This window comes from Seriola lalandi, unplaced genomic scaffold, assembly GCF_002814215.2.
Source record: "Seriola lalandi dorsalis isolate HSWRI2012SDOR001 ecotype SW California unplaced genomic scaffold, Sedor1 jcf7180002054917, whole genome shotgun sequence".
NCBI classification, from domain to species: Eukaryota; Metazoa; Chordata; class Actinopteri; order Carangiformes; family Carangidae; genus Seriola; species Seriola lalandi.
The window spans coordinates 966,758-980,605 of record NW_019525469.1 but is presented as its reverse complement, the minus strand read 5'-3'; the positions used below and the strand labels follow the sequence as shown (position 1 = coordinate 980,605).

The 13,848-nt window shown below is 41.8% G+C and overlaps 1 protein-coding gene across 1 annotated transcript in view; it reads left to right on the top strand.

The window, feature by feature from the left end:
• kcnd1 (potassium voltage-gated channel, Shal-related subfamily, member 1) overlaps positions 1–13,842 on the top strand; it is a 63,907-nt gene extending 50,065 nt beyond the window's left edge. Inside the window, exons 5-9 of the mRNA XM_023431115.2 lie at positions 2,104–2,266; positions 3,659–3,742; positions 6,802–6,897; positions 8,297–8,547; positions 10,386–13,842. Coding sequence (XP_023286883.1) covers positions 2,104–2,266; positions 3,659–3,742; positions 6,802–6,897; positions 8,297–8,547; positions 10,386–10,593 — 802 coding nt within the window. The 3' untranslated portion in view covers positions 10,594–13,842. The remainder of the gene's footprint in view (positions 1–2,103; positions 2,267–3,658; positions 3,743–6,801; positions 6,898–8,296; positions 8,548–10,385) is intronic.
• Positions 13,843–13,848: the final 6 nt, after the last annotated feature.

Sequence of the window (13,848 nt, the reverse complement as noted above, 5' to 3'; positions counted from 1 at the left end):
CTTCATTTCATCAATACAAAAACCCCTGTACACGAGGAGACAGTGCACAGCTTTGAAATTAGCCTCCGAGTTTTTATAAAAAAAAGTAAATGAGCTCACAGATATGAGCATTAACTGAGCAGACAAGGTCGTGGCCTTATTTTCTGAGGGACTGAGACATAATCCACTGCAGCAGGTGCACGAGCACAGAGCCGCAGTTCATTACCTGCCGATCTGATTGACTGTACAGTCTGAGCTGATCTGCATATGTGAATATAAAGAGTTTAATTCCACAGTGACTCAGATTCATTGGAGAAAAGTGGGAACATCCTCTTATACAATAAATCATTTTATCACCTGGAAAACAATTCACACACGTCATCAGTTTTAAAGTGAAGACTGACTTTACACATGTATGTTGTTGACTGCAGGTCAGAAATCATTGTAGTCTGTTCAAACACTGGAAGCAGCCAAACTTACGAATCTATATTATGGGCTTTTTATTTAAAAGTTATAATTACAACTGAATTAAAAGAAAATACATTTTAGCTCTTAAATCAGAAGATATTTCCATGGGGTTTGGTTTGGCTGGTGAACCTGTATCAAATCTATAATTCCCATATATGGTCTGAGAGTTTTGATTATATTAACCTTTATTACTCAGCCTCTGAAGCAGATAGAAACATGACATAAAAAACCATCCGAGATCTTAAACCTTTGGCTTTTATTGTAAATCGTCGCATTTTCCTTTGAAACTGGACATGCCTGGAAAAACAGGCACATTTCTTAACATTTTCAGTTCAAGGTCAACTCTTTATATCGTTTATTGAATTTTTTTTTAATGTCGATGAACTTTGGGTAAAGGCAATGAGTTACGATAAAACTCAAAGGTTTACCGTCTCACATGGTTTTTATTTCATGTTTTTTATCTCTGGCCAGCGGTGACACTGGCTCCTCCTCCTCCTCAGACATGTCTCTCACCCTGAGCCTTGACTGGCAGGTTAGCAGGTTAAAGTCAGTGTCTGAATCTTCTACGTTGCTATCTTTGTTGTTTTCATTCAGGTAACTGCTGTAATCTGCTTCAGTCTCGCTCCCCTCGCTCAGCTCGTCAGGCACTGTCCGAAACAGGACAAAACAAAACTTTTTTGCAGCTCAAACCACCGAAAAAAACCAAACAAAATATATTTCCCATAATGGCTTTCTCCTTCCTGATTTCATTTGTCACGTCTTAAAAACGACAATACAATCCGTGTGTACGTCTCATCCAGTCTTAATGGGTTAAAGTGCAACACCTGATGTGAACACTGGCTGATCACTGTCCTCATGGAATATCAGACACAGGTGATTTCTGTGTCACATCTGAGTGATGTGATGGTGAAAACCGTCTGATAATGAGTCCCATCAGAAACTGAAGCACGGAGATGTAAATCTCAGTTGTGGCCCAGTTCTGGAGCAGTTCCCTGAGAATCTGAAATTGACAGATTTTCTTTTTTTTTAAGGGAAATAAACTGTGTTGAAATTTAAGACAAACCCTTAAAAGAACATAAAATAAACCATCACAGGAGCCGGAGACAGGAAGTTGGCCCTGTGTGGTGTGGTGTTGTTCAGTGGTTTGTGCAGTGAAATGTGGATCAGTGCAGCTGTAAAGTGTTTTCTCCTCACAATCACACAGAGCTGGATTCCTGCCCGCTCTCTAATCTCCTCCTCTTCCTCGTCTCACTTCAAGTGATTTATGGCTCTGTACAATGAAAGGTGAAGGCCGCATGAGGCAACATCCAGAAACCTCTGTGTGTGTGAGTGTGTGAGAGTGTGAGAGTGAGAGTATGTGTAGCCTTATAGCTGGGGGGTGAGATCTAGTACAGCAATTTAAAACTTCCCTCCATCCATCCATCCAAACATTGTGATAGTCAGGAAACCCTCAAACAACGAGACTCTGAACTGAAAAAAAAAACTGCTGCATTGAATAACAACTTTCGGAGAGAGGTCAACTACAGCTCCCAGCATGCACCTGTTACCAAGCGGCTAACTGCAGGGTGGAAGTAGAGGTGGAATTGGATAAAAACATTTTTTCTTACTGACTGCTTGAGGGGTTTTGGTCATGTGACTTGTCTATTCTTCCCGCAGCTACGGTGACATGGTTCCCAACACCATCGCGGGGAAGATCTTCGGTTCGATCTGCTCTCTGAGCGGCGTGCTGGTGATCGCTCTGCCCGTCCCCGTCATCGTCTCCAACTTCAGCCGGATCTACCACCAGAACCAGAGAGCAGACAAGATGAGAGCACAGCAGGTCTGACAGGTTTATGTGACTGCAGGGTGCAGCAAGTAGAATATGGCTCTATGGTAACATGTAGTGACGGCTACAACAATGACTTAAATATCACAGGCTTTTTATATTTTCTAACAATACAGTGCTGCAGTGATGACACATTTTTGTATTCCAACCCTGAAGTTGTAGCATCACCCTCGTTCCCTCCACTAAAAGCCAATGGGAGAGAAAATTCACTAAATGTTTATGATACTGACGCGTTTTGTTCAGCACGATAATCTTCACTAATAAACACCACTTTATGACGTTTGAAGCTTAAATAAAATCACCAAGAGTAAAAAGCTAATGTTAGGCTATAAACCAACTACACCACGGTCACATGACTTCAACGTCACCATCACTAAACTTCAACTTATAGTTTGCTTTAGCTCTGACCTCTTCTACAAAAGCCTTTCCTATTACAAATTTAGTAACGGTTTGTAAGAGCGCAAGTTACAACGAGGCTGTAAAGGTGGACTGAGGAGTAGATCGGTGTTCATGTTCGCTGTGACGATGTTTAATGTCCCCGACAACCTCTGTAGTCTCATTTAGACACTTGTTAGCAACCAGCCTTTTTTAAGAGACGTAAAGAATTCAGGACTGGGGTATTTATTTTTATGTTGTAGAAAAAAACATGAAAATGTCTTGAGCCTGTGTTAACCACAGTGTGTCTTTGGTTAGATGAATGAAATATCTTCCATCCATCTAACCAAAAACACACTCAAAAAACCAGAGCCTTCAGGACAAGGGAACAGGAAGTGGTAAAATGCAACTGATTTCTGTGTTTTAGGACTCATTCCTACACAACTCTTTATCCATGTCAGTATTTTACTTTGAAATGTTAGTGCTGTCACCTTTAAACAAACTGTTTCTACCTCTCCTGAATGACCACAGCTTTCCTCCTCTTCCTCTGTAGCTTTAGCTGCACAAAGAACATTATTTTTAGGTGCTTAGAAGTTCATCTATTCTTTCCCACACAGAACACAGTGCCGTCTGTATTCAATAAGACCTTTATAGTAATCCCAACACTTACTTGGATATTAGTTTTATTTTTCAGCAGCTTCTTATTCTTTTCTGTGTGGATATATTTTCTGTTATTTATCGCCTGCTGCAACAATAATGTCATTTCCCTGTGGTAATAACAGCTTCATCTGCTCTGCTCTTGTCCTGTTCTCTAGTCACGCAGTCAAATAAACACAATGCACCTTTAAAGATGTAGAGAGACAACAAGTCTGAGCTTCACTTTAACCTCAATGCTCCCATACACTGCAGGTTTTTGTGTGTGTGTGTGTGTGTGTGTGTGTGTGTGTGTGTGTGTGTGTGTGTGTGTGATGTGCTGACAGAGCTGTTTTCCTGTGTGTTTCTGTCCGACAGAAAGTGCGCTTGGCTCGGATCCGCATGGCAAAGAAAGGAACAACCAACGCCTTCCTCCAGTACAAAGAAGACAGAGCGATTGGGGTGAGACACACACTCACTGACAGTCGATAGTTTCTCACTATCAAGCAGGAAGGGTGGATTGCAGTCCAGTTAACTCAGACAGTGATGCAGAGAGAAAAAGGAAGACATCAGAGACAGAAGGGAAGGAGGGATGTAGAAATGAAAGAGAGGAAGGGGGGGGTTGTGGACTGAGATAAGTGGTGCAGGATCAGGTGCAGTTGGGGTCTGTGACCAGGCCACAGCAAGTGTAAAAACCATCTGTAGAGTTTGGTCACTTTCTTTGGAAAAAGACTATAACCTGGAAGAGCAGGGTGGCGTGGTTGATCGGGTTTAGCAGAGTTAGCACAAGCTCCTCCACTGGCTGGTGAACTTTATTACAGGAGGAGTGATGAAAGCTGGGTTATGGAGGCCACTGAGAGGTGGATAAAAAAAGGCCTTTGATCAGATGTCATTGTCCAGATGACATGAAAGTGCAAGTCACAAGTTGAGGTGCAGTTTATTCATGTTTGATCGAGTCCCATCCAGACCTACCTGTAGCTACCTGCATATCAGAGAGAGATAAAGAGAGTACAAGAGAACGAGACAGAGACACAGATGCAGACAGATACGGAGATGCTGCCTCAGCAGTTTGGCTCTTCACCAATAGTCCATCAGAGAAGCTTTTTCCCAACAGCCACTTGGCAAAACAACAATGAAACCAGGTGAGTTGAACAGTGAGAGGGAGGTAGCAGAGATGAGTCTCAGCCTCATTGTTTGCAAAGTGAAGGTGGAGCTGATTCAAAACAATAAGGGGTTTTCCTTTCACCAGCAATCTCAGCAGCTGGTGTCTTAAACCTCATCACAGTTTAACAGAACTGAATCTGAACACTGAACATCATCCTCCAGACAAACTGACACTCACCTGCCGACAGAAACCTGAGCAGAAACTCTGTCAGCAGAGAGTCATGCAGCAGAAACGTGGCTAATAGCTGTGATTGCTTAGTTGTGACATCACAAAGTCACAGAAGTCCTCCTATTAAGTCTCAGTTTCTGAATTCATGAAGTGTGAATTGTGAATTTTTCTGTGTATGTAGACTTTGATACTAAAATACAGTATTAATATAGAACCTTGACCTGCTTTATAATCAAAAAACACATTGACATTACACTATATGGGACCTTTAAACCTGTTGTTGTTCAGGGTATATGAAAATAACAAGAACATGAAATTACTTTTGATCATGTCTTATAGTAAATTTAATGATGTATTTGGCAAATATTATTCAGCAGGTCTGTGTAAATAATTATCAACAAGAAATAAAATATAAAAAAAACTACACACTCACATCGGGACCAAAACAACCGCCCCAGTAGTGTGTGTCAACATAGAGGAGAAAACACACACACACCCCACACACACACACACTTTAATCTGTGCACTGTTAAGTAAATAGACTGATCCCACTTACTGTGAACACAAACAATCAGGACAGTCTGATTTCAATATGCAGGTGAACGAACTCACATGTGAACACGACTGAAGATCTGAGGAGCTATTTTTTTTTCAACTTTCGGCTTCATCACGACTCAGAGTCTTTGTGTTTCTTCAGTCAGAGGATGAAACAGTCTCTGGGTTTAAATGTTTTATCACTGGAATGGGTTTAAGCTGCAGGTAGAAGATGAAGACACACATACACACACACACACACACACACTCATAGATATTGTTGAGTCCTAATCCCTCTTCAGCACTGAGCAAGAAAGAGGGATGACTGTTGGATTTATAGAGTGCATAATGAGGACGAAGAGGAGTAGGAGGAGGAGGGTGAGGAGTGGAGGGTATGGCAGCAGAATAGAATGGAAGAAGTGTAAAATAATAGGATGAAGAAAAAGTGGGGGAGCAATGCTAGAGAATGAGGAGAGGAAGAGGAAGATGAGTGTGTTTGTGTAATCTGAGACAGAGATGGAAGATCAGAGAGCGTCAGTCCAGAGGGAAAGATGGAGAGGAGGAATAAATAGCAAGAGAGAGGAAGAGGAAGAAGAGGAGAAAGATTAGTTGGGCGGCGAAGAAACAGTGAGAGATGGAAGGGATCAGATTAAAATGAGAGAAGAGACTTAAACATTATTAAATGTCCTCTGGTTGTCACTTCAGCCTTCTGGAAACATTCATGGAAAGTCAAAGGTTTAATGAAGTTTGAACATGGACAGATTCTCAGGCTGAAACACTGACGAAAAGGAACTAGTCTGACATCTTTAACTCTTTGTTTTCTGATACGTTTTTTTGAATGTTTTGTTTCTTGCTTCATCCATATTTTCTCACTCGTCCCACCCAAAACGCTGTGGGTGAAGTGGGAAAAAATAATTTTCTTGAACTTGTCTTTAACATCAAAACACAAAATCTAACATCTGTGAACAAAACACAGCAAGTGAATGATGAATGAGTGAACCTGACTCACCTTTTAGTACGGTGCCCCTGAGAGCTCAGCGCACTGCAACTGAAGAAAATGCTGGTGTAAACAGGAAGCAGATTGTTTTCTCTGCATTTGATGAGTCGCACAAGTGACTGTTGTAGCATTAAAATGCAGAATTTATCTGACCAACAGCTGATAGCAAAGACAACAAAGTCAGTAACACTTGTAATTCATTAACAACACAACCCCAGAGTTTCCTAAGTAAATCAGGGCCAGCAGAGTTTCCAAAACATAGTATTGTGGACGTAGACTTGGGGCCACCATATTTTAGCCTTGATGTGAGAAGAGCATAACCACAAGAACAGATCTGCTTCACATCATTTTGTTCGAACACACAGTCAGCGAAAACTGTGGCCTGTCAGAATTTAGTTTGTGTAAAATAAAACAAGGTCATAATCGTCAGTATCCACTTTTACTAATGTGTATAACTTCAGTTCCGAATGTGTTTGTAAGAAATGTTAAAACCACAATGACACCCGGACTAAAATGATCAAACAGCACTGATGTGGTTTCTCAAAGATGCTCGGTTTACTACTGCGGATTTGCTTTCCTAAATGTGAAATTATTGACTTAATACCATTGTGTACAACTAATGTGTGTGTGTTTGTGTTTTGTTTTGTGTGTGTTTAGGACCGGGACAGTGACAGCACGGCTCTGTGTGTGAAAAACAAATCGGCGTTCGAGCATCAACACCACCATCTGCTGCACTGTCTGGAGAAAACAACGGTGAGGACTCGGCTTGTCTCACCTCTCACATCATACACACACACACACACACACACACACACACTCACACACACATCTGAAGGATGATGTTAAAAATAATATAACATTTTTAGATTCTAATGCACAAACATGAGTTTAAAAATACCTTCAACTTTTCTTTATCTTTGTACAAGCAGCCTCAAAATAAACTCAGACGCCTTTAAATTGCTTCATTTCATGTTTCAAATGTTCCTCACTTTGTCAGCTCAGGGAGCAGATATTTATATCAATATGTAAATAATAACAAATCATTAATCTGCCGGGGGGGGGGGTAGTACACATGATTGATGCATTTATTGACATTAATCCATCAGATTAAAGCTGCAGAAGCTTTAATGTGAGTTCTTATAAACTGCAGTGTGTGATTCAGATTTTATCTTCTGCAGCTATTTAGTGTCAGTTCTGAGGTGGTTGTTTGAAAATGTCTTAAATTTACATGATGAACTCAAACTCAGCTTCGTGTAGTGATGTAAAAAACCGGAGTGAGGCTCAGTTGAAAAGGTAAAAAGTCTTCACTGGTTGATCAATGTGGAAAACACGGAAATAAAACGACAAGATTGTTCATGTATTAACATTTGGAGCAACTTAGGCTTCTTATTATAGAACAGGGTTCAAGAAAAGGAAAACTTCAGACTGTTATCTTCAACAACCCTGCTTGGATAATACTGTGTTTATATTAAAAAAACATTTGACAATAAATACAGAGGTTAAATCTAGCATCAACCTCCAGGACTGAAAAAGGAAGCCAACACTGAAGTACCCAAAACTGTAGTTCCTCTAATGGCCACTAGAGTCCGACTCCCACAGTGAGTCAATCCCTGTAGAGTCCCATGTTAAAATTTACAGCAGAAGTAAACATGTTTACAGTCTGGTACAAAAAATTGTTTTGGTCTCTACAGGGAATTTCCTCTTACTACAACTGTACGGGGTTGAATTTTTATTTTTATTTATCAACTCACCTGTTTACATTTTATTAAGGCTTAAAGTTTTGCATAATTGAGAGCCTGGCCACTTTGAGTGACAGACAGGTGACCATATGCTTGCCACAAACTCGCATGCATTTAAGTCCCGGCTCCATACACGCCCCACCTCTTTGCCCATTTTTGGATTAGCTGTGAGTCAGGGGCGGAGTTGGGCGCTGCCAAGATGGTGATAGTGGAGCAGCTCACTCTGAGCCTCAATACTGCTCTTCGGAAATCTATGGGTGACGTAACAGAGGCTACGTCCATCTTTATTTACAGTCTATTATTACAGTTATTTAAAGTCTATTTACAATCAGTGAAGTTATAGAAATAAAAAGACACCAGGCCGAGTGTCTGTGTGTCTCCATGTCTGACCCCGCCCCCTCGTCTCCTTTCAGAACCATGAGTTCACGGACGAGATGACCTACAGTGAACTGTGTATGACAGAGTCGGTAGGCTTCCGGACCAGCCGCAGCACCTCCCTGTCGAGCCAGCAGGGGGCGCAGAACAACTCCACCGGCTGCTGCCCCCGCCGGGCCAGGAGGAGAGCTGCCATGCGACTGGCCAACTCCACGGTGTCCGTGAGCCGAGGCAGCATCCAGGAGCTGGACACCCTGCACGTCAAGACCACCTCCATACCCCCACAAACGTAAACACACACACTCAACTGATACACAACTGTAGACACACATGAATCACTACACACTGATGACAAACTGTGAAATATGAAAATACATGTATTTGTATTTTTTATGTTAATTATCAAATGATTTTGCCTCAGTTTGTGACATCCTGGAGGAATTTGCATCTATAACTGGGGTGTTCAACCGGTGAGCTGCAGCCCTCTAGTGGTCAGTGAATGTATTGCAGGGGAATCACTTTTATTTTTTATTTTTTAATACATTTCCATGTATTAATTATTGTTGGTGATTCAATCAAATTCCTGTAAATATATAAAATTTAGAAAATCCAAGGTGGCCCTCAGGATTAATATCCTAAACTTTACCAAGGATAGACCCATCCAGTCTGTCCTAAGTAGCCTGTGCTCTGCTAATGTTGGAATGTGTCCTTAATGTCACATGTCTGTGCATAATCTACAGATCCACACCCAAAAATCAAGGACGTAGGTTTAGTCTCAACATTGGTGTGGACACAACAACTGATCTGTCAACTGAGTGGTTTATTAACATATGATCTGTATTTACATTAAAGAAAACTATTCGCAGTAACATATCAAAGACTAAAAGTAAACTTTAGTAAATGACTTGTTAAAGGAAAAGACATCAACATGTTCATATTCAATATTCACCAGTGCTGCAGTTCACCTTTTCCCCTTGATTTCACTTTTAAAACCAGCTCCACCTTCACCAGCTACAACAGTCAAATGCTATCATCATTAACAATCTAATAATGAAAGGCTGGTGAGATTAGCTGGCTAGCAGGTTTTCATGTTAAATCACTGTGGCTGCTCACCGGTTAGTTTACTACTTATTACTGAACCAAATATTCACCCATGTGTGAGGTCTGGACTGACAGCACTGATCCCCTCTCCCTTCCTCTGCATCTTCACTAACTTTGATATTTGTACTGAAGTGAGCCTCCAAGTAGTCCCGGCCTTTCAGCCAATAAAATTCTTTCATGCCTAAATTGGTTGTCTTGGAGACGTAGCCTCTGGAGGGCACATCAGAATGATCTACTATGAATTCACTCCAAACAGGGCATGTTCCTACTGTCCACATGAAAACTCCACCTGCCAAACATATTAGTTTACTGATCAGCTTCTATAAAGAGGCTCTACTTGATTTTTACCAATGAAAAAACCTTTTGCAAGTTCAGTGAAAAGGAACAGTCTCTTAGGGGCAGGAACACTCTAGATGACTCACCTGTGTGTCGTGGCTGTGGAATGACTTGGTTTTCACTTTGGCGCACATCTTAACACAACTGTGTCATGTGATCTAGAGATTCGGCCTCTAACTTATTTTTCATGCGTGACACATGCGTCTCCCAGCAAGAACAGACAGAGAAAAGATCTGTTAATGTCATATTAACATCATACCAGCAACATTACATAAAACTGACACCTCACTCTAGTTTCAATGTCTAGGCTGATTCTGAATATGACACAGACTTGAAAAAATATAAATAGATTTTTTTCCACCCTTTTAGCAGCTGCATGTATGTGGAGCATTTTAATGACGTTTTCTGTTGAAAAAAAATAGTTCAAAGATTGATTTATAATGAAAAGAAATCCATCATTCCAGTAAACTGTAAACTCTATGTAGAGAGATTACGCTGGTGGGAGCAACAATGCAGCAGAGACACCACCGGTGTGTGAACATGCACATGTGCTTCTCAGCTGCAGCGGCAACGCAACGCAGGAAGTGTGTTCCTGGCGTTACACCAGGCACAAAGCTGTTTATCTGTGTATTTGTGTATCTGTTGTGTTTACCTCTGTGTGAGTGAGAGTATCTGTCTCTCCCCCCTCAGTCGGTCCAGTCTGAACGCCCAGGCGGACAACCTGAAGCTGAACTGCGGGGAACAAGACTTCACCGCCGCCATCATCAGCATCCCCACGCCGCCCGCCAACACGCCTGACGAGAGCCTCCCCTCGTCGCCTGCCCCCATCCCCGGCATCCTGCGCAACACCCGCGCCACCGCCTACACCCATGAAACCGTCAAAATCTCCTCCTTATAACCTCCAACCTCACCTTAAACCCCCCCCTCCCCGTTACCCACCCTGCGGCCCCTCCCAGTCTCCCTCCCCGTGTACTCTGAACCTTAGGAATCCCCTTGAACCCCCTGATCCTGAACCAGGGGCGCTGCTAGCTGACATTTTGGGGACAAAGACTCGGACGGATCCTCTGAGTGCAGATGGTTGCTTTCACTTCCTCACCCCATGTTGTGGACGATGTGGATAGAGCCATTTCATCAAGAGGCAAAACATACAGCAACACAAAATGAGAGTCTGGAAATCAAGGACTTCTCCCTGAGACTTTCCTCTATCTTCAGAATCTCCCCCTCATGTATTTTAGTCCCCAACAAGCACTTGACCCCTGCACAATTTTGACTTTTGGGCCTCATTGCACAAACCCTATGAAGGGACAAACAGGAAGCATGCCATGACCTCCAAAGAATGACATTCAGCACCTGGAAACTACCTGATGGACCGCGGTCATTGGGTTCTTTTGGGTTGAAAGTGGCAGCTGAGGATGGTGGTCTTGGTGTTATGTTTTGGTTTGGTCTGTTTTTGAAAGACAAGTTGACGCGTTGGACCTGAGGGACTCCCAACCCCTGGAGGATCGTTCAGACTCAGCTGGTCAGACGGACTGTAGACAACCACACAACCCTTGGCGGCTTCAGAGGCCACGGCTACAACCTTTTTGTTGACTCTAGATGTCGGTTGTCGTGGCAAACAGCTGGTGTTTTTCAGGCCAATCAGAAAATGACATGTGGATTGGTTTTTTGTTTGGTTTTCTTCGAACAGCTCCAGACTGGATCTTAGAGGCCTGACTGCAGAGAAACTGCTGCTCAGCTGAGTGTGATGTTGGACCTCTTTTTTTTGACATGCAAAAGTTGTAGGTGTAAGCCCCAACAGTGGGTCATCAGGTCGTCAAAAAGGATGAAGGATGACTTGAGTCAAACAGAATGTGGGAAGATGTATGAGTGATCTCTTCACTGACTTCAGGTCTTGTTTTTAGGAAAGGAAGGAAATGATGAACGAGAACTCTAAAGCTTTTGCCAGAATCCGGTTGCGAGAGGTGAAGGAATATGAAACTCATCCAGACGCTGCTGAAACATGTGAATCTGACACATGAACCAAACTGAACTGGGTTAACTGATCTATGCTGAGCCTGAATACTGTTCACACAACTACACTGAGCTGAACGCGACTTAAAGGAGCCGAACTGGGCCAAACGCAAACTGGTCTCAGAAGAACTGGATTTACCTGGTTTTCTTAAATGAGACTGTGGAGAGAGAAGGTTTAAATTAGGGATCCTGGCCTGGATTTATGTGGTCTGACGCAAACTGGTCTCGTCTGGTGAGGCTGTAGCTCAGAAGTGTTCTTCAGCTTGATGCCGACACCCAGACTGGGAACGAAAGCCTTTTACTTTTCAAAATATGCAACATTACAACAAGCAGGAAAATAGCATCAACAAATGAACAGAATAATAATAATAACAATAATAATGTGTGTGTTTAAAAACTACGGTCATTATTGCAGGGAACAAAAATGTAAAGCAACTAAGAAATGAATTTGTTATGTGAGAGAACATAACCAGTATTCTGCAATAGATTTAAATGGGACAGGGAAATGCAAAACCAAAAGCTCTTTAGCATTGAAATCCGGTGACGTGCACTCTGGGTAAAAAAAAACAAAAACCTCACATTGATTAAGGCGGTAAAGATGTTTCAGTCCTGAATCTTTGAGTCTTCAGACTTTCACTTGAATCCCCTGAACATGAAGGAAAACCTGCTCATGCAAAATACACAAAATGATCATATTTAATCTTGTGCACACAATAGAGGATGTTAACTGTTACTGTTATGTTAGTATTAGCACAATATGGCTTTCACCTGTGGTAGTGAAGCAAGCACCTGCTCGTTCATTGTCCCTGACGAAATTTGTCACTGCAGCAGACTCCAGTCACAAGCCTCTGTCTCTGTTGTCCGGCAGTGACACTGAGGAAGCTCGACATCAACAGACAGAAAAATCAGACACTGTATCTTTAGTTCAACCAATAAGAACGCTTCTTCATAGTCTGCAAACTCTTCACAACTTCCCGTCTGGTCTCTGTTCCACTCGTTCCTGTAACTCAGTCGCTCACTGTTTCTTTGGGTTTTCTTCCCATATTATAAGATTCAGTTCAATTCAATACAACGTTTATTTATCCCAGTAAGTGCAATCGACACCCAACACAGCAGATCCTGTTGATCACAAAGCTAAAAACATTCAAAGGCTAATTATAGCTTTAAAAAAAAGTTAAATATTAATTGAATTCAAATATTAATTAAATGTTATCTGTTATTTCTGCTGTTAAACTCTCTGTCCTGTCAAAACCTTTTTGAATGAGTTTTTCTCATTTCTGGAACAGTTCGAGGAAGTTCTGCTTTTCACTTCATCTAACTTACTAGCTTAGCTTAACTGGCAGTTCACAAGCTAACTAGCTAGCCGTGCAAGTGGGTTACCAAGCTCGTAGCACCATGTGACCCTGTGACCACGTCTTGAATAATAAAAATAATAAATATTTGTTAAATCCTTGATAAAATGAGCAGTGCTGGTTTATCAGAGAGAAAAAAGCAACAAAATAAATCGAAAAATCGAAAATAAACGAGTGGAACAGAGGCTGAGTTAAAAACAGGATGGAGCTCTGCTTTTCTCTGCAGACATTTCTTTTAACATGCACACATTTGGGCTATTTCTCAACCACCAATGGAAATTACATAATATTTAATAAGTCAGGACATGATGCAAAGATGTGCTGAACATGATTGGATGACCAGAGAACGGCATCAGCTACATGTGACTGAAGCTGTAAGTGTTTTGGCGAAGCATTTCCCCGACCATCCAGAGGCAAAGTGTGAGTGAGTGACACCCAGACGGGAGACAAGACGTACATACTGTAACATATTTTGTATCATAAACTTTCACCTGCATCTTCCAATCAAATCCCCAAACCCAGAAAAAAATAAGAAAAAAGAAAAAAAGATGGAGATGACGGTCATCGGGGATCTGACTGGCGTTCCTCTGTGCATGAGCCTCGTACAGTAGAAGTAGCACTACTGATCATAGGAACTTATCAACCATATCAGAGAAAAAATGAGATAAAAAAAAACAATGGGGAAAAAAGAATCTCATCATCCGTTCTTTTGCATGACGACTCTTCTTTTGTTCTCTTCTGTCAGTCGTTGGTTTGTTTTCCTCATCTCCCCTGACCCCCCCGACCCCCCC